Source organism: Rutidosis leptorrhynchoides, chromosome 4 (genome assembly GCF_046630445.1).
Source record: "Rutidosis leptorrhynchoides isolate AG116_Rl617_1_P2 chromosome 4, CSIRO_AGI_Rlap_v1, whole genome shotgun sequence".
NCBI classification, from domain to species: Eukaryota; Viridiplantae; Streptophyta; class Magnoliopsida; order Asterales; family Asteraceae; genus Rutidosis; species Rutidosis leptorrhynchoides.
In genome coordinates this window covers 540,295,681-540,315,176 of record NC_092336.1, presented here as the reverse complement: position 1 = coordinate 540,315,176, position 19,496 = coordinate 540,295,681, and the positions used below count along the sequence as shown (strand labels likewise).

Here is a 19,496-nt window from a genome sequence, read left to right as displayed (position 1 = left end):
TATTACTCAATAATGATAAAACTCTATTTAGCAACTCATATTCATCATGAAAATATTTTTAGTGTTAGCCATGATGACCTCGATCAAATTTCGAGACGAAATTTCTTTAACGGGTAGGTACTGTCACGACCCGGAAAAATTTCGACTAATTTTTAAACCAAACTCTCGATATGATATTGTATTTTGACACGATAAGCCAAGTCTGTTAGGTTAAGTCTCAAAAATTTTGAACTGTTTCATATATTCAATTGACATTCGACTATGCCCGACGATTCACGAACATCGATGTGTAAATAAAAAATGTAAATATATATATATATATATATATATATATATATATATATATATATATATATATATATATATATATATATATATATATATATATATATATATATGTATGTAGAACTGTAATGTACATATACATATATAATTAATAAAAATTAAAGATTTAATAAATTCTAGATATTATATAATATATAGAAATATATTAAACTTAAAATTACAAGTTTAAAAATAACTGTTGTATTAATATTAAAATGACTACTCTAATTATTATTATTATTATTATTAATATTTAAAAGTATTATTATTATTAATGAATTTATATTTATTAATTATTAACATTAAAATTATAATTCAACTAATCATTTGAGTTGTTAAGTATCACAATCAAATTGATTATCTTCTCCTGATTTCTCGCGATTTATGTTGACAATGAATCATATAATTTGATCCGTGAATTTTAACCATCACCTTTATACTCTTGTTTATGCTCGATCAACTTACTGCACAAACCTCAAACTATCATCTTATATATATATATATATATATATATATATATATATATATATATATATATATATATATATATATATATCTATATATATACACATACACTACATGAACTAAAACACCATAACACCATTTATTTTCTCATTTAAGAACTACTATCAAAATCACCTTCCTTCTTGTCTTCTATTTCGTGAGACCCCAATTCCACCAAAACCATCGTTGATTTCCAAAACCACCGTCAACAAACTTGAACTTTTGCTCGTCTTATTTGTTTTTGTCGAAGAGAAGAACCACACCCTCTATCACCACCTTTCTCCATCTCTCTCTAAAACCCCATCGCCACCACTTCACACCTTGAATCATAATTACACCACTTCTGTTTCCTGTTTCTAATATTTTTCCCAGTTGAAATCGAATCACAGATACAACCAAAATCAGTTGAACATCATAATCACTTCACTATTCTTCACTGTAGATAATTGTTGTATGATTAGAATTGTTTTTAGTTTTACTATATCACCATCTCTATCTCTGTTTCCTTTCTTAATTCCTTTGCTCACAATATCGAATATATACATATACGAATGCTAATTGAGAAGGGAGTTATTTCTCTTTCTTCTTTGTTTCCTTGTTAACTCAGAATCACCACCAACTTGTACCATTGCTTGTTACATCCGAGAGTTATTAAACCCAACTCAAATACTTAAATGTTTGATACTACTCTTACCTTGGTTATCATCAACTCGAACACCACCATGATATTCAATAACAAAAACTTTCTCGGTTAATGTAATTACAAACGTAAACCAAATCAACCACCATTACTCTATCCTAACTCTTTCCATATACACATAAGTACACCCATTTTCTTGTTTTCCTTCGTGAATCAACACAACACCTCTTGACCCCTAAACCGCAACCCAACAATATTCAAGACATGCTGCTATATTTTGTGCTTCTATTCTTCTTCCAATTCAGTCGAAACACCCAACCATCTACCACCTTTAATCTTTTCTCTCTATCTTCTTTCTTCTTCAACTAACAAACTCATGATCACCATAACCGTCACCACGACTTATTACTACTGTTTCCCTGCTGCTATACCAGGCGTGCAACCCATCACCCAACTGTCATCGTCAACATACCACTATCTATTCATCAAAAAAACTGCTGCAACTCTCCTGTATTCAAACCAACACAAACCTAGAGTGATGAACACCACTTATGTTGTTTTCCTGCTCGTAAACCACCGTTTGTTGCTGCTTTTACAGCTTGCTTGTTTCCTGTTTCTTCTATGATCAAACACAGCCCTCAAAACAAATTCACAAAAGTAACTCCATATTATGAAATGAAAGAAAACTTGCTGAAGATTGGAAAATATATTTAAAGTGAAAGAAAAGAAACATAATTATATTGAAAGGAAAAGTGAATGTAAACCACAAGTAAATGGGTGTCACGATCAAGGGAATTTGATGGGTAACGTATAGCTAATATCGTGTATTATTTTATGATGATGTATAATTATATTAATGATTACATAAAGCATATGATGATGATGTAAGGATGAGGCGGTTGTAGTTGCTGCTTCCTGATGAATTCCTCACAACCTATCGAGTTTTTTTTTTATCTAAACAATGTATTGGGGCTTGATTAGTTGGTAGATTTAACAAATCAAACTAATGGGCCGAGATTATCAATACATGTTGGGCCGAGAACCACCTGATATTTCTTATTGTTGGGCCGAAAATGAAACTGGGCCAGAAGGCAGAAAATACGAGTAAATAAATTAAGTTAGGATCTAAATCAAATAGTCAACAGTGGAGCAGTTGGGTTTGTGGTGTTATGAGTAAGCGGGAGGTCGCGGGTTCGAGCCCGGGCTAGGGCACTTTCTTTTTAAAAGCTCATTTAACCATTTGAAAGGTAGTCTTGTTATTATTACTACTACTACTACTATTATTATTATTATTATTATTATTATTATTATTATTATTATTATTATTATTATTATTATTATTATTATTATTATTATTATTATTATTATTATTATTATTAAGTATTAGGTATTATTATAAAAACTATTATTTTCATTATTATTACTAAACTTTCATCCTTATTAAAACTACTACTATTATCATTATTTTTATTATTATTATCATTATTATCATTTTATGAATATTAATATTAACTCTATGAAAATTATTATTAATATTAATTTTAGAATATTATTATTATTATTATTATTATTATTATTACTATTATTATTATTATTATTATTATTATTGTTATTATTATTATTATTATTATCATCATTATTACTAACATTAAAATAATTATTTTCAACATTATTCGTCTAAAGTATACATAAAATAAATATAGCTAAACTATTAATAAAACATATAACTTACTAAAGTAACAATTAATAATAACAATAAATAAATTATTCAATTACAATTATGTGTATTAATATATATATACCTAATATAGGTTCGTGAATCCGAGGCCAACCCTATACTTGTTCAATGTCGTTATATGTATTTTTACTACAAAATACATTAGGTGAGTTTCATTTGCTCCCTTTTTAATTGCTTTTGCAATATATATTTTTGGGCTGAGAATACATGCGCTGCTTTTATAAATGTTTACCAAATAGACACAAGTATTTAAAAATTTATTCTACGTTGAGTTGTACCACTGGCATACTTCCCTGTAGCTTGGTAACTACTATTTACATGGGTATTGTAAACGCGAATCCTGTTGATAGATCTATCGGGCCTGACAACCCCAACCGGACTGGACGACCAGTATTCAACGGTTTCACAGTACTTCGTTTCGGTGACTACACTTGGTACAGTGTAGGGAGATTTCATAATAAAGGGAATATGCGACGTTGATTAAGTGTTAAGTATGGTTACCAAGTGCTCAACAACTTAGAATGCTTTACATACACTTGCGAGTGTATTATGTTTATAATTATGAAATCTTGTGGTCTATTAATATATTGAAATGATTGTTATGATAAACCTATGAACTCACCAACCTTTTGGTTGACACTTTTAAGCATGTTTATTCTCGGGTACGAATTAAGTCTTCCGCTGTGCATTTGCTCATTTTAAGGACATTATTTGGAGTCGATCATCGCAATGGGACCAAATGTTGATGACTTCGTCCAGGTGGATTAGGACGGGTCGTTACACCACGAAGGAGACCAAGGACAAATACAAGGACCATACCATATATTCAAAGAATCCAGATAATTCTGAATCCGATGAAACCTTCAACGAATATCTTGCTCCGTACACATGTTAAAATCTTGCGGAAAAAAAAATCTTCCTCATCAACCATCGAACTTAGAAATTCCAAAATATCATCATCAATATCTTCGATATTTTTGAGGATATTTTCATAAATATTCTCATCTGAAATTATATACCTCTTCGTACTTCCTGTGTATCATTATATTGGAAACATTCAATAGAAAATTTAGTACCGAAAAGCAGATTATGCGAAACTATGAAGAAAGCTGTGGACAAATCACAAAGAATAAGTTTGACTTCAAAGAATCCAAATGATTCAATGTCTGCTAAAGTCTTTAGTGAATATCTTGCTCCTTACTCTAAACCCTTGCGGACAATAGTTTTTGTCATCTTCTGATTTTAGGTATTCCGAGATATTATTGTATCTTTCATTATAAATATCCTCGATATTTCTGAATATATTTTCATAACTAATCTTATCTGAAATCATTACTCTCTTCGTGCTATCAGTGTTACATCATATAGAAAATGTTAGTTTCTATATTCTGTAAACCTTCAAGTTTAAATTATGAATGATTTTGAAGTAGTGTTGGAAATTGATGCATGAGTTAGTATAATATAATTACACTTGATCAACGTGATTATATTACAGTAAGTCATGCTGAGTTTCTAATGGAACGTGATGATTCACAGATCATAACGTCATCATGTGCCTTGTTACATAACTCTTTCATTCTGCTTAACTTCTGAACACATCAAGAAAGTATATTCTTGACAGTTCTATTCTCAGTGATTCTGGTAATTTGACAAATCAAGATCGTGCCATTATAATTTTCTTCCTGGAACATTAATCATGTTCATTCCGAAATGCATATCTACAAATTCTGGACCATATCTCGCTTGACTTAAAGTCGGGAAGAGAAAATAAAAGCATGAAGCTTCAAAATATCAATGGGAGTATAAATCATAGTAAATTGGAGAGAGTATTAATTGTGGGTGTCAATGATTAAGAAAGACAGAAACAGAGACATCGAAATATAAGGAAAGATATAAAACCCAACAACAACCCAGAAGTTACAAACCATGGATATTAATACGAATAGTAATATAAAGACACGGTATAATTAAGGATAGTATCACCCCAAGGTAATAGTAGAAGTAAACAGATTTTCTGATGGAAGATTGAGAAGAAGGATGACAGAAATGATAATTAGGAACATATCAGGGTTTAAAATTGGATTAAGCACTATCATAATCTTTTGAGTATGGGAATTGAGTATAGGAATGGTGAGAATAATGGAACGGAAGAGTTAAATTTATAATGGAAGTATCAGACAGAGTAATCGAGGTAGATCATCGCATTTAATTAAAGAGATCCTAATTTCCTTAAATCTCGAAGAATCAGATCGTATAGATTTCCAAGATTTTCTTTTGAATCCCTTGAATTCCGGAATTCAACCAAGACAACGTCAAAAGCTAAGACGCACCTTATTTTCTAAATTCAACCATGACTAGTCAAAAGTTATGATGAAACTTGTCTTTTTCATTTCACTCTTTTGTGATAACTTCACTCGTACGCTTCGCATAATCGAATCGTTTTGGCTATAGTACTCAATGATGATGAAACTCTATTTATCAATTCATATTCGTCATGAAAACATTTTTATTGTTAGCCATGACCACCTCACTCAAATTTCGGGACGAAATTTCTTTAACGGGTAGGTACTGTGATGACCCGGGAATTTCCGACCAAATTTAAACCTAATCTTTATATAATCCTGGCACTATAAGCAAAATCTGTAATATTGAGTCTCAAAAGTTTTGGAAACTATATTCATGAAATCAATAACCCTTAGCTATTCCCGAAGATTCACGAACAATTGCTTGTAAATGAATATGTATATATATAAATGTAAATACATACAATGATTGGAAATTATAAATCATAATCGTTAGAATTAAATAGGGAAAATAATATATAAGATAATAATTTTGTAATTTAAAATGAATCTATAAATACATATATATATTCAATACATAAATATTATTATATATATATATATATATATATATATATATATATATATATATATATATATATATATATATATATATATATTGTAATAAATAAATATTAAAGAATTCTATATATTATAATCAGTAAATATGATATAATTAATAAATTGTATTATATCAAATTTAATTACAAGATTTAATGTAATTTTTATATTAATATTATCATCAATACTTTCATTATTATTATTTGTAAAATTTGATATGTATAACTTGATATATTATTATTATGATTATTAATATAAATATCATTCTTAACAATGTCATTATTATTATTAGTATTATTTTGTTATTAATATTATTATGATTATAGTTATAATTATTATTAAATTTACCATGAGATTTAATTATTAAACTTATTATTATTATTATTAAAAAGACCATTCATATTACCATTATTATGGAAATCATTATAAATATTATCATAAGGATAATACAATTTATAATAAATATTATTTTGATTATTATTATTATAGTTGTTAAAATTATTATTAATTATTATTATTATTATTATTATTTATATAATAATTATTATTATTAATAGTATTATTATTAATCTACTTATTTACTTATTTATTTATTATTATTAACATAATTATTATTATTTCTAATACAATTATTAATTAATATTCATTATATATAAACTATAAATTAGAAAAAGTCGTACGAATCAGCTTTATATATCTATTAACTGTTTTTAATTTTGTTTTGTGTTCCCAATTTGTTAGATATCGCTATCTAATTTGCTTTTTAATTATCTGTTGAATTTTTTCCTGTCTAGTATTCTGTTAAAGGTCGATGCAAGTAAATTCCAATCAGAATAACTGTTAAAATAAGTACTCCTTTATATTGTATATCTATACGTCTGTGACTGAGGATCAAAAACACAGAACTTAAATAATTCTTTTTTTTTCGCTCTGTTCTTGTACCATTATTATCAACAATCGAATTCGAGCCATATTTAAAAATTTAACAATGCAATTCTATTAGAAAGCGTTCATTTAATCTATCTGTAAAATCCCAAGTCTCAATTTTAACTAACGAATTCGAATTTCGGAGTCAAATTTCTAAATATAAAAGTCAACTGTTTTGTTCATGGGAAAATTCGAGTTTGTTTTCGTGTTTTAAATTAAATTGAGGATTCAAGCAGTTTTTATAAATGATATACTCCACATTTCATGTTATAATCATAGTCTGAAACCTGCTAAAAATTCGAATTTGGTTTTGGGTTCTTCAAGGCCATCAGCGAGCGAGCTGTTATGGCTTCTTTTTATTTTTTTTTATTTTTCGGTTTTAACTACTTTCAAACACAACCACTTTATTAATAACTCGGTTTAATAGTCTGAAAACAACACTTAAATTATGTTTATTATTAGCTTATGAGTCTTGGTCGATTTGATTTAATATGAGGAAGAAGGAGATTTAGAAACTGAATTGTACGGGTTAAATAAAAACGAGTTTTGTATAAAATTAGAAAATGGGCGACGGCCCAGTGGTTCGGAGTGTTTGCGGGTTTCGAAAGGTCGGGGGTTCGAGTCCTTGGAGTGGCAGTATTTTTTTGGGCGATTTCTCCTTTAAGGTATTATTCCAAATTATTATTATTATTATTATTATTATTATTATTATTATTATTATTATTATTATTATTATTATTATTATTATTATTAAATAATGTTAGTATTAATTATGATTATGATTATGATTATGTTTATCACTATTATTATTTAGGAAAGAAATAAAAATATATTATTATCATTGTTATTATTATTATTATTGATAATTGATATTAATGGTATTAAAATTATTACTATTATCAAGTTTAGAATTATAGGTATTAGAAGTATTATTATCCTTAGTGATTTTTAAAGTAGTATTATCAGTATGATTATAGTTACAAAATTGAATAATATTATTATTATTATGTATGATGAATCCTAGGGTTATTATTATTAAGATTATCATTATTTTTTTTACTTAGTTAATTTATTAAAAACTACTGTTATTATCATTATTATAAGATTTATCATTAAAACTGTCATTAATATTATTAATAATAAAATCATAAATATTATTATCCTTATTATTAACACTAGTATTATTATATTCATTATTTTAATCACTATTAATATTAGTATCACTTTTGTAACTATTAGTATTATTAATAGTATAATTAGATAAAAGTATCATTATTAACAATATCATTACTATTATTAAAATTATCATTTTTAATGAAGTTATTATTAGTATTAATATTATTCTTGTAAATCGTTAATATCAAAACCATCATTTTAAATAAATAAATAGTTTGAATATAAAAACATACTTATTACATATACTACAATTATAGTATCAATAATCCATATAACTATATAAATAATAATCATTTTCAAATATATATTTAAACAAAATACAAAATATATAAGATATGAAATTGTTCAATTACAAGTATATATTTTAATGTATATATACGAATGATATAGGTTCGTGAATCCGAGGTCAACCCTGCATTGTTCAATATAGTCATCTGTATTTTTACTACGAAATACAATTGGTGAGTTTCATTTGCCTTTTTACCCTTTATATTTTTGGGCTGAGAATACATGCGCAACTTTTATAACCGTTTTACGAAATAGACACAAGTAATCGAAATTACATTCTATGGTTGAATAATCGAAACTGAATATGCCCCTTTTAGTCTGGTAATCTAAGAATTAGGGAACAGACACCCTAATTGACGCGAACTCTAAAGATAGATCTATCGGGCCCAACAAGCCCCATCTAAAGTACCGGATGCTTTAGTACTTCAAAATTTATATCATGTCCGAAGGAGGATCCCGGAATGATGGGGATATTCTTATGTGCATATTGTGAATGTCGGTTACCAGGTGTTCAATCCATATGAATGATATTTTTGTCTCTATGCATGGGACGTATGTTTATGAGAAATGGAAATATGAAATCTTGTGGTCTATTAAATTTATGAATTGATTATTTATGATAAACTAATGAACTCACCAACCTTTTGGTTGACACTTGAAAGCATGTTTATTCTCAGGTATGAAAGAAATCTTCCGCTGTGCATTTGCTCATTTTAGAGATATTACTTGGAGTCATTCATGACATATTTTAAAAGACGTTGCATTCGAGTCATGGAGTTCATCAAGATTATTATTAAGTCAATTATAGTTGGGTATATTCTGAAATGGTATGCATGTCATCAATTTTTCGTTGTAAAGAAAGATTGTCTTTTAAAATGGAATGCAATGTTTGTAAAATGTATCATATAGAGGTCAAATACCTCACGATGTAATCAACTGTTATGAATCGTTTATAATCGATATGGACTTCGTCCGGATGGATTAGGACGGGTCTTCACATATACAACTCCACCGTACCATAGGGGTACACTGTAACATCCTCAATCGGGCCTAGCTGTAAGATGACTAAATTGCCCTTAAGTTGATGTTGTGTTATTATATGCTTTTATTTTTAGTTAATGTTTATTATTATTTAATGTTGTGGTTAGGACCAGTTTGTGACAAGGGTCACAGAACGGATTTGTTTATTTAATTTGGACTTCGTTTGGGTTGCCAAATGATGTACGAAAGATATCAGATAACTGATAAATACCCGTGTGTTGCACAATGTAGGATTTAACCCACTTTAGATGACTCGTGCTTCCTTTTTTCTCATTTTGGTTTCCAGAACTTTCACACACACAAACACACTCGTACCTTCCCTTTCACCTACAATCATACCCTAATTCTTAATCTTTGTTCTAGAGCTCAAATTGTTCATATCTTTGTGTTCCTTGTGATTCACTGTTTCTTTTAAGGTAAGAATCACAATCTTTCATGCTCTAATCTTTGAGAAATTTAAGATTTTGTGTTAGTTTTCATAAAAGTGTAAATTGGGTCAAAATGGGTCGATTTAGTGTTGTTAGTGTCAAAACCTTGTGGGTTTGTGTTTCTTAATGATCAGTGTATCAGATTTGGTAAGTTTTAAGGTTAAAAACGAGCTCTATATCGAGAATTGGTGAGTTTTGTGAGAAACCCGTCACTTTGGCAGCTGCTGCTACAGATGAACTACCCTCGGCCGATGGTCATTGACGATCGACCGATGGTGTCTGGCGATCGGTTGATGGACTAGACCCTCGACCGATGGTGTGAGTCCTTCGACCAACGGTTGAAATTTTAACGATCGGCCGATAGTGTAGTCGATCGACCGATGGTGTAGTGACGATCGGCCGGTCGTCTCTTTCGATCGACCGATGGTCTATGCAGTAGAAATTTTTACTAAGTGTTAATTTTTAGCCGTTATGCTGCCCGTTTGTATTTTGATAAGTGTTAAGCAAAAAAAATTAGCGGACGCTTTTTGATACAAAAATTTTTGTAATGTGTTATTTGGTGTTAACGGACAGTAACTGACTTGATTTGCCTTATGTTCAGGTGATAAAGATAAGGAAGCTGCTCAGTAGTAGATTATCTTAGCTGGTTGCTGGTATTTGATGAGTGGGACTAACTGGATAATATAGTATATTGTAGCATGTTATATTATGATTGCCATGCTAGTTAGATATACTTATTGTTGTGGTTAGTTAGTATATTGTGATGACTGCATGTTAGTTGATGCTTGTCTGCTGGAGCCCAGTGCGTCCCTATTGTGTGGTAGCCTCAGTAGGAGAGATCAACCTGCGGGTTGGGTTCCTCATATGGTAGCCTAGACAATCGAGGTGTATATATATGTGAATGACACGTCTGTCGCGTGTGGATTATATATATACACACGGTGGTGGAGGAACTTTTGGTAAGCCCCAGTCCAATTAGCTGGTGGTTAATGGTTTGGTCGAGCTGCCAGAGTCTTTGTAGACGGCACTTGGGTGATGTTTGTGTGTTAGCCTTTATGACATGATTAGTATGACGGTACCTGTATTCTATTGCCTGTAGTTAGTCGTACTCACTTAGCTTCATGCTAATTCCCCTCCATCCTCTCCCTGCAGGTTGTTAGCTTTTGTAAGTGATGCTTTTTGGGGAGAAGACGCGCAAGGTGGTGTTATGTTTGACAGGAGTCAACCCTGATGTGGTCCTGCTTGTTTAAACAATGACATTTTGTAAACATATTGTAAATACGTTTTCTCCGTATAAACTTGTATTTTGTAATGACACGTGACACTGGTTGTATTAACAATAGTTAATGTTTATTTTGTCATTAATAAATAAATGCTTCCGCCACATATAAAAAAAAAAATTTGCGGTGTCACATACACCTTCCTAACCACAAACGGTCCCGACCAACGGGACTTAAGCTTCCCCGGTGACAATTTGAAACGCGAATTATAAAGAAGGACACGGTTGCCTTCCTTAAATTCTTTCGGACCTTTGATCCGATTGTCATGCCACCTCTTTGTCTTTTCCTTATACATGAGTGAGTTCTCAGAGGCATCGTGCCTCAACTCATCTAATTCATTCAATTGGGTCAACCTAAGGTGACCCGCCTCATGATAATCAAGATTGCATGTCCTAAGAGCCCAATGTGCTTTGTGCTCAATCTCCAACGGGAGATGATATGCTTTGCCATAAACCAAGCGAAAAGGAGTGGTCCCGATAGGAGTTTTGTAGGCGGTACGAAATGCCCACAATGCATCATCAAGTTCGTTGGACCATTCCTTAGGATTTGAACCAACGGTCTTTTCAAGAATTCGTTTAAGTGACCGATTGGTGTTCTCCACTTGCCCACTAGTTTGCGGGTGATATGAGGTAGAAATATTATGGATTACTCCATATCATTTCAAAACCTTTTCCATTTGCGCATTGCAAAAGTGAGTGCCCCTATCACTAATGAGGGCTTTCGGAGTGCCAAAACGGGCAAAAAGCCCCATCAAGAACATGATTACAACTCGTGCATCGTTAGTAGGGAGAGGTTTTGCCTCCACCCATTTAGATACGTAATCGATTGCAACGAGTATGTAGAGATAGTTATGGGATTTAGGAAACGGGCCCATAAAATGAATGCCCCAAACATCAAACACCTCGCATACTTGGATGCTTTATTGAGGCATTTCGTCACGTTTGGTGATTTGTCCGGCCCATTGACAAGAGTCACATGAGTTACAAATGGCATGGGCATCCTTAAAAATACTAGACCAATAAAAACCGGCCTCATGCACCTTCTTCTCCGTGATTTGGGGACCAAAATGCCCACTCGTAGGGCCACAATGGCATTCCAAGAAAATACGAATGCATTCCTTACCAGAAACGCACCTTCGAATTACTCCATCCGGACAACAACGAAAAAGATAAGGATCTTTCCAGAAATAGTGCTTAAGGTCACTAAAGAATTTTTTCCTCTTTTGATGTGACCACCCTTTCTCCAAGAATCCGCCAACAAGATAATTAGCTATGTCCACGTACCATGGCTCATCCACCTTGTCCACCTTCATGAGATACTCGTCGGGAAAATCATCATGAATACTCGACTCATGAAAGACTTTGAGATTTGGATTCTCGAGTCTAGACAAGTGGTCGGCCGCAAGATTTTTGGCACCCTTCTTATCCCGGATCTCGATATCGAATTCTTGCAAAAGCAAGATCCATCTAAGCAATCGAGGTTTGGCATCCGGTTTCGAGAAGAGGTACTTTATAGCAGAATGGTCCGTAAAAACAATAGTCTTAGACAAGACTAAATAGGATCGGAACTTATCGAATGAAAAGACCACCGCAAGGAGCTCATTTTCAGTGGTAGTGTAATTCAAATGACCTCCTTGCAAGGTCTTGCTTGCATAATAGATGGGTCGAAAATGTTTCTCGACCCTTTGGCCCAAGACAGCTCCAACAGCAAAATCGGATGCATCACACACAAGCTCAAATGGAAAGGACCATTTCGGAGCAATTATGATAGGCGCATTGATGAGTTTCTCCTTAAGAAGTCCGAATGCCTTTTGACACTCGTCGAAGAAGTTCCAAGGTGTGTCCTTTTCGAGGAGTTTGTTCATTGGGTTAGCGATCTTGGAAAAATCCTTAATGAACCGCCGGTAAAAACTGGCATGCCCGAGAAAACTCCGAACACCCTTAACATCGGTAGGAGGTGGAAGGTTCTTAATAGCAGTTACCTTCGTGGGATCCACCTCAATACCGTTCTTATAAATCTTGTGCCCGGGGACTATGCCCTCTTGTACCATGAAATGGCACTTTTCCCAGTTGAGCACAAGATTGGATTTCTCACACCTTACCAACATCCTTTCTAAGTTAAGAAGGCATGAATCAAAAGTGTTACCGAAGACCGAAAAGTCATCCATGAACACCTCCATGCAATCTTCTATTATATCATGGAATATGGCCATCATGCACCTTTGAAAAGTGGCCGGAGCATTACAAAGGCCAAAGGGCATGCGACGGTATGAGAATGTGCCATACGGGCACGTAAAGGTGATTTTTTATTGGTCCTCGGGCGAGATAGAAATTTGGAAAATAGCCCAAGAAACCATCAAGAAAATAGTGAAAGTTGTTTTTCGCTAACCTCTCTAGCATTTGGTCCATGAAAGGTAACGGGAAGTGGTCTTTTCATGTGGCGTCGTTCAACTTTCAGTAGTCAATACAAACACGCCATCCCGTGACAGTCCGAGTGGAAATTAACTCGTTTTTATCATTGGTGGTAACAGTCATACCACATTTCTTAGGTACCCAGTATACCGGGCTTATCCACGGACTGTCAGAAATCGGGTAAATAAGACCTGCATCGAGGAGCTTAATGATCTATTTCTTCACGACATCCTGCATGTGAGGGTTCAACCTCCTTTGGTGTTGCACCATAGGTTTGGAGTTATCCTCCATTAGGATTTTGTGAGTGTAATAGGAGGAACTAATACCCTTGATGTCGTGAATTTTCTACGAAATGGCCGGTTTATGGGCCTTAAGCATGGTAACAAGCTCAGTTTTCTGATCTGTAGTAAGAGAAGAAGAAATAATTACCGGGAGCTTAGATTCCTCCTGTAAATAAGTGTATTTCAGATGGTCTGGAAGTGGCTTCAATTCTAACTCGGGAGGTTCTTCAATTGAAGACTTGCTCCGGTAATCAGCATCACGATCGAGTTCTTTGAACTCATCCTCAGTCGGCTCATAGCCGTTTTCCATCAAGGCGATCAAAATATCCACCTCCTCAACCTGCAACTACTCATCAATTTCAACCAAAGAGCATTCTCCTGAACCCTGTAACTCTGAGAATTCCTGCAAAAACTCAGACTGGACATCCACAGTGTTAAGAAAATAACATGTATCATCAGTGTAAGCAGGGTATTTTAAAGCATGGTCGATTGAGAATGTTGCACTCAAGTCATCTATTGTAAGGGTCAACTTTTGGCCATAAACATCGATGATACATCTAGTCAGTATTCAAAAATGGCCGACCCAAAATAAGTGGAATCCTTTCATCCACTTCCATATCCAAAACCACGAAATCGGCCATACGAGTGGGTTTTAACTCCCCTGGGTCTAGCTTTAGATAAATAGAATAAGGCATCAAATTGATGCTAGCCCCCAAATCCGCCAACGCCATCACACAGTCTAAATTACCAAGTAAACAAGGAATGGTGAAACTCCCAGGATCCTCAAGCTTCCTGAGAAGCTTGTTTGCAACTACCGCTGAGCATGCGGCATTTAACCTGACTGACTAGCTTCTTCCTGTTAGTTAGCAAATCCTTAAGAAACCTTGCATACTTTGTCATACCTGCAATCACATCAATAAAATGCATATTTATGTTAACTTTTTTAATCAAGTGCATGAACTTGGACTTTTATGCCTCTAGCTTCTCCAATCTATGCTTCCTCGGGAATGAGAGCGGTGGTTGATACTCTTTAACTACCAGTTTAGCAGCAACGGTTTTCGGTACCTTTACCACTTTCTCAATCACATGTTCCGGCTCCTTTTCCCCCTCCGATTCACTAACAACAACCGGCTCACTATCCTTAGCTAACGGAACCCGTAAATCATACTCGTCGGGCTTCCTAGGTGGATCATATGCTAAACCACTTCGGGTGGTGATAACATTAACGTGCCCATTCTTCGGGTTAGTATCCGTGTTACTCGGTAACTCCCCCGGTTTCCTCACATTCCTCTGATTAGCAAGCTGACCAATTTGTTTCTCTAAATTCTGAATAGCGGCTTGTTGATTTCGAAACATTTAATCATTCTTCTCATTGTTTTGATTAACAGTAGTAACAAGCTGAGTTTGAGATACCACAATCTTTTCTATCATAGCTTCAAGATTAGACTTTTTCTCTTCAGCTTGAGGTTTTGAAGGTACCCGGGAGCTTGCTGTTGAAATCCTCCACTAGATCCCGGCTAAAATCTCGAACCCTGATTACCTTGAGGATTATAAGGATTATTGAAATTTCTGTTAAACTGGGCTCGTCCTTGAAACTGATTGTTATTCTGTTGACTAATAAAAGCAATCTCTTCTTTCTGATTCATAGTCAACCCCGCATCACAATCTTTACCCAAATGAAAACCACCACATAATTCGCAACCAACCATCATCCCGTGGATGTCCTTGTCCACCTTTTCTAAGTGTCTTCCAAACTTGTCTAATTTGGCATTAATGGAAGCAAAATCATCGTAAGCACCGGCGATTGCAACTGAAGAAGAAGAACGACCCAAATCATTATCCTCATGCCACTCATGAGAATACTCTGCTTACTTCTCAATTATCTCATACGCCTCCTCTTCGGTTTTGTTCATGAGACTACCTCCTACTTCTTGATCAATAGTAATACGAGTACTGATGACACATCCCTTATAAAAGGTTTGTACCTTAGCAAAAGTATCTAACCCCGTGTTGAGGACAAGATCGCAACAATCGGCTGAAGCGATTCCAAACGTCATAAAGAGTCTCGTTAGGCTTTTGACGAAACTGAGAAATTTCTTGCTGAAGTCAAGTAGCTTTGGATGCAGGAAAGTATTTGCTCAAGAATTTTTCCATCAAAGTATTCCAATCCTCGATCGTACCTTCAGGAAAACTATTTAACCAAACTCTATCTTCACCCTTCAAAGACCATGGGAAAAGCTTCAAATAAATGACATGATCGTGGACATTAGTGAACTTAAACAACCCACAAATCTGCAGAAAAATACGAATATGCTCGTTAGCATCCTCTTGTGGTTCCCCTCCAAACTGACATTTCAACGCAATCATACTGATAATTGGGCCTTTGATCTCAAACTCATGCCTAACTTCTGGAACTCTGATAACGTGACCCTGGCCTACTCAGGAGGCCTTCATCTTTTCCGCCATACTCTAAACTTGTTGAGCCATTTAATTAACAATTGGAACCTCAGGTATAACTGGAAGCTCAGGTACAATTCGAGTATTAATTACCACTGGTGGTGGTTGAACAACCAGTGATTCCTGAGTTTCAAACACAACCGAATCGGTAAAACTGTCCAAATTAAGCACAGGTTTGCTAGTTGATGGTGCAGTGGGAATATTAGTTTTCTGTTTCCAACGTGTCAGACTCACATGACTCGTTCGTATTACGACTCCAAAATACTATTCATGGTTCCGGATAAGGCGAAAATAACTCTGCGTTTGATGAACGAGTATTTGGCATAAACTACCTGTAAACTGCAAAATCACAACTAACAACTGATTAAACGCACCGATTCAAGCATGAATAAACTAAGAATAAAAATAAACTATACTAAGACTAAACTAAAAACAATTAGATGACAATCTTAATTTTTGACACAACTGTCCCCGGCAGCGGCGCCAAAAAATTGATGTGTAAAATCGCGTCTATAATTTATATAAGGAAAATACCGGTTAAGAGATTACTACACACTAACGGTCAGTGTACCCGATAGTGCAATAGTATATAAGTTGGTAAATCCGAAATCGTCCCAAGGACAATTTACGCGCGAGAATTAATATTGCAACTAATGAAAATAAACTAAGTTAATCTATTAAAATTGAAAGTACGAAATAATGATTTTTGTGGCTATTTAACGATTAGCCAAATCAAGATTTGATCGAAAGTAAAGACAATATTTTTGGATTTTAGATTTATAAAAATTAAAACAAGAAAGCAATTAAGATAGTTTTGATATCAAATGGAATGCAAATGCTCGTCTAGATCTTTTACCCTCGAAATTGGATGTTTTTATACTTTAGTCCGATTTAAGACTTAATACATGCAAATTACTCAGTCGACCTGCCAAGAGTTCTCTTTAGCAAGTACTCAAACTAGAATTACTAGATGTAGGGTTCCCTGACACCTAAAACCTTTTCGTTTGTGTCTAATTAATTAACTAGATCAAAGACTTGAATAACAATTGCCTTTGCGTTCGCTCTACACAATTCACCCCTCTATCGTCTAACCGTTTAAACTTAATTTACCCCCTTGGTCAGGTTTAGCAAACAATCAATTAAGACAAATCAATTGTAAACTAGTGTATTAAATCAACAAGAGTTCTCTTTATCAAACAAATACACTAATCAATCAAGTTTATAAAGTTAAACATCAATAAGAATCGATCTTTTATTCAAACTATTGATATAAACATGCATGAGTTCATAAACCACAAATCATAAAATCCAAAACCTCGGTTATTAATCTAGACAAGCATTAAAAGTTTAGCCAACAATCATGGGTGAAAACAAAATCATAAATAAACAATTAAGAAAATTCATTATGTTGATAAGAATTAAACCTAATTAAATAGTGATCTTGAATGATGAACGAATCGACAAGCGTTTCCGGAATGATTGGATAGATTGGATGATGTTGGGGTTCCCAAAAATCACCTAAAATCGCCTTAAAACTGCTGCAATTCGTCCAGGAAAAAGTGTGTAAAAGTTGGGGTTTAATTTCCCTATTTATAGCCTAAAATCCGCACCAGGATCGACCCGCGCCGCGGCTTAACTCTAGCCACAACTCCAAATTATATCAAAACTGTCGACCTTCAAATTTAGTTATAACCCGCGCCACGGGTTTCCAAGCCGCTCCACGGCTCACCTCTTGAGCTGAATTCTTCTTTAAACTTTGACAAATACTCTCAAAACTAACTTTACGCATCATATTAAGGCACCGATGATAGAATAACATAAAATATACCTTAAAATGATCTAAAAATCGTACAACTGATCTTCTCGGCTCTCGAAACCCAAATCTATCAAATGTCTTCCAAAATAGCTCCAATTCGTATCCAATGGACCAAAATGCGATAGATATTGCGCGAATAAACATATGCAAATTAAGCAATATCACCTTCCATATAGTTGTCTATATCCATAAGTGACTTAACAGAAAAAAAAAAGTAAACAGGGTAGAACTGGATATTATTAATAGTATGTGATGCTACATTTGTATAACTGGTCCTCATACTATTAATAATATCCAGTTCTACCCTTTCTTATTATTTATTTTTTTAGATTTGCAAACCACACACCCTACAAATTAACAGAGTAAACAGCTGTTAGTGTGAGATACCACATACGTTATTCAATGAAACTCAGGTATCAATGGTGCAAAAATAAAAGTTTAGGTGTATCGGTGCAAAAGTGTACAAACCACAGGTACTACCGACGTAATTTTTTCCAAGGGGTATTGATTCGAATAATCAATGAATGAGTAAGAAGACGAAATGATTTTGGGCCTTTGTGGTATTAATTTGGGTCTAATTTATTTGGGCCAAGATTATCAGGCCCGCATTTCACCAGTATTAAACAAGATTCCGCCAACTTATGATTCCGAATTTCCAATTTTGACCCACCACATCATTCTGACCGGCGACGCTGATCATCAAACTTGCAGGTATCAGCTCGTGAATAGCTTATGGACAACCAAGTATGAGCCTGAAAGGACTTTCGAAGTTTTATATCTTAAATTACAATTTCTTTGCATAAAGATGATTAGTTTACTGATTCACATAATATTTAAACACCATTTTGTATCCACTTGTGACTCATATTGATTACACCATTGTATTGTACTTCGTTGGATTGTTTGTTTGTTTGACGTACAAGACCTTTTAATACATGATCAATTCGTCTCTCTCCATATTTATCTTATGATTTATTTGTGAATGGTTGTTCATTCGTATACATTTCTTTTACATCTCAAACACATCTTATATTTCTCTTATTTCAAAAACCCGCGAAGTCGCGAATTATAAACTAGTTATATATTTAATTTAATTAGTAATTAATTAGATTAATGACATCACCTTAAATGCTTAGATTTTTTCTTTTTCTTTTTAATTTTTTTCTTAATAAATGAATTTAACTAATAATAACATCATTATTATAGAATAATTTTAACAGAAACTATATATAAAGGCGTGAACAGTAATTTAAGCGTCGATTTCTTGGCGACTTGACTGCCG

General features: G+C 33.4%; 1 protein-coding gene across 1 annotated transcript; it reads right to left on the bottom strand.

The window, feature by feature from the left end:
- Positions 1-1,829: 1,829 nt before the first annotated feature.
- LOC139842620 (uncharacterized) lies at positions 1,830-16,308 on the bottom strand. Its single transcript, XM_071832740.1, has 4 exons — positions 16,122-16,308; positions 15,814-15,976; positions 11,389-11,857; positions 1,830-1,922 (listed from the first exon to the last, which is right to left on the bottom strand). Exons 1-4 carry the CDS (start codon positions 16,306-16,308, stop codon positions 1,830-1,832), a joined length of 912 nt encoding a protein of 303 aa, XP_071688841.1.
- Between the last annotated feature and the right edge of the window lie 3,188 nt (positions 16,309-19,496).

Bases quoted from the DNA above. Each gene is read 5' to 3' on its own strand.
- LOC139842620 (XM_071832740.1), bottom strand. From the start codon at position 16,308: ATGATTGCGTTGAAATGTCAGTTTGGAGGGGAACCACAAGAGGATGCT. The intron at 11,858-15,813 runs GTAAGCAGAGTA...CCCGCAAACTAG, and splicing joins GCGTATGAGATAATTGAGAA to TGGGCAAGTGGAGAACACCA. The intron at 1,923-11,388 runs GTGTATGTGACA...TGACGATGACAG, and splicing joins GACCGTTTGTGGTTAGGAAG to TTGGGTGATGGGTTGCACGC.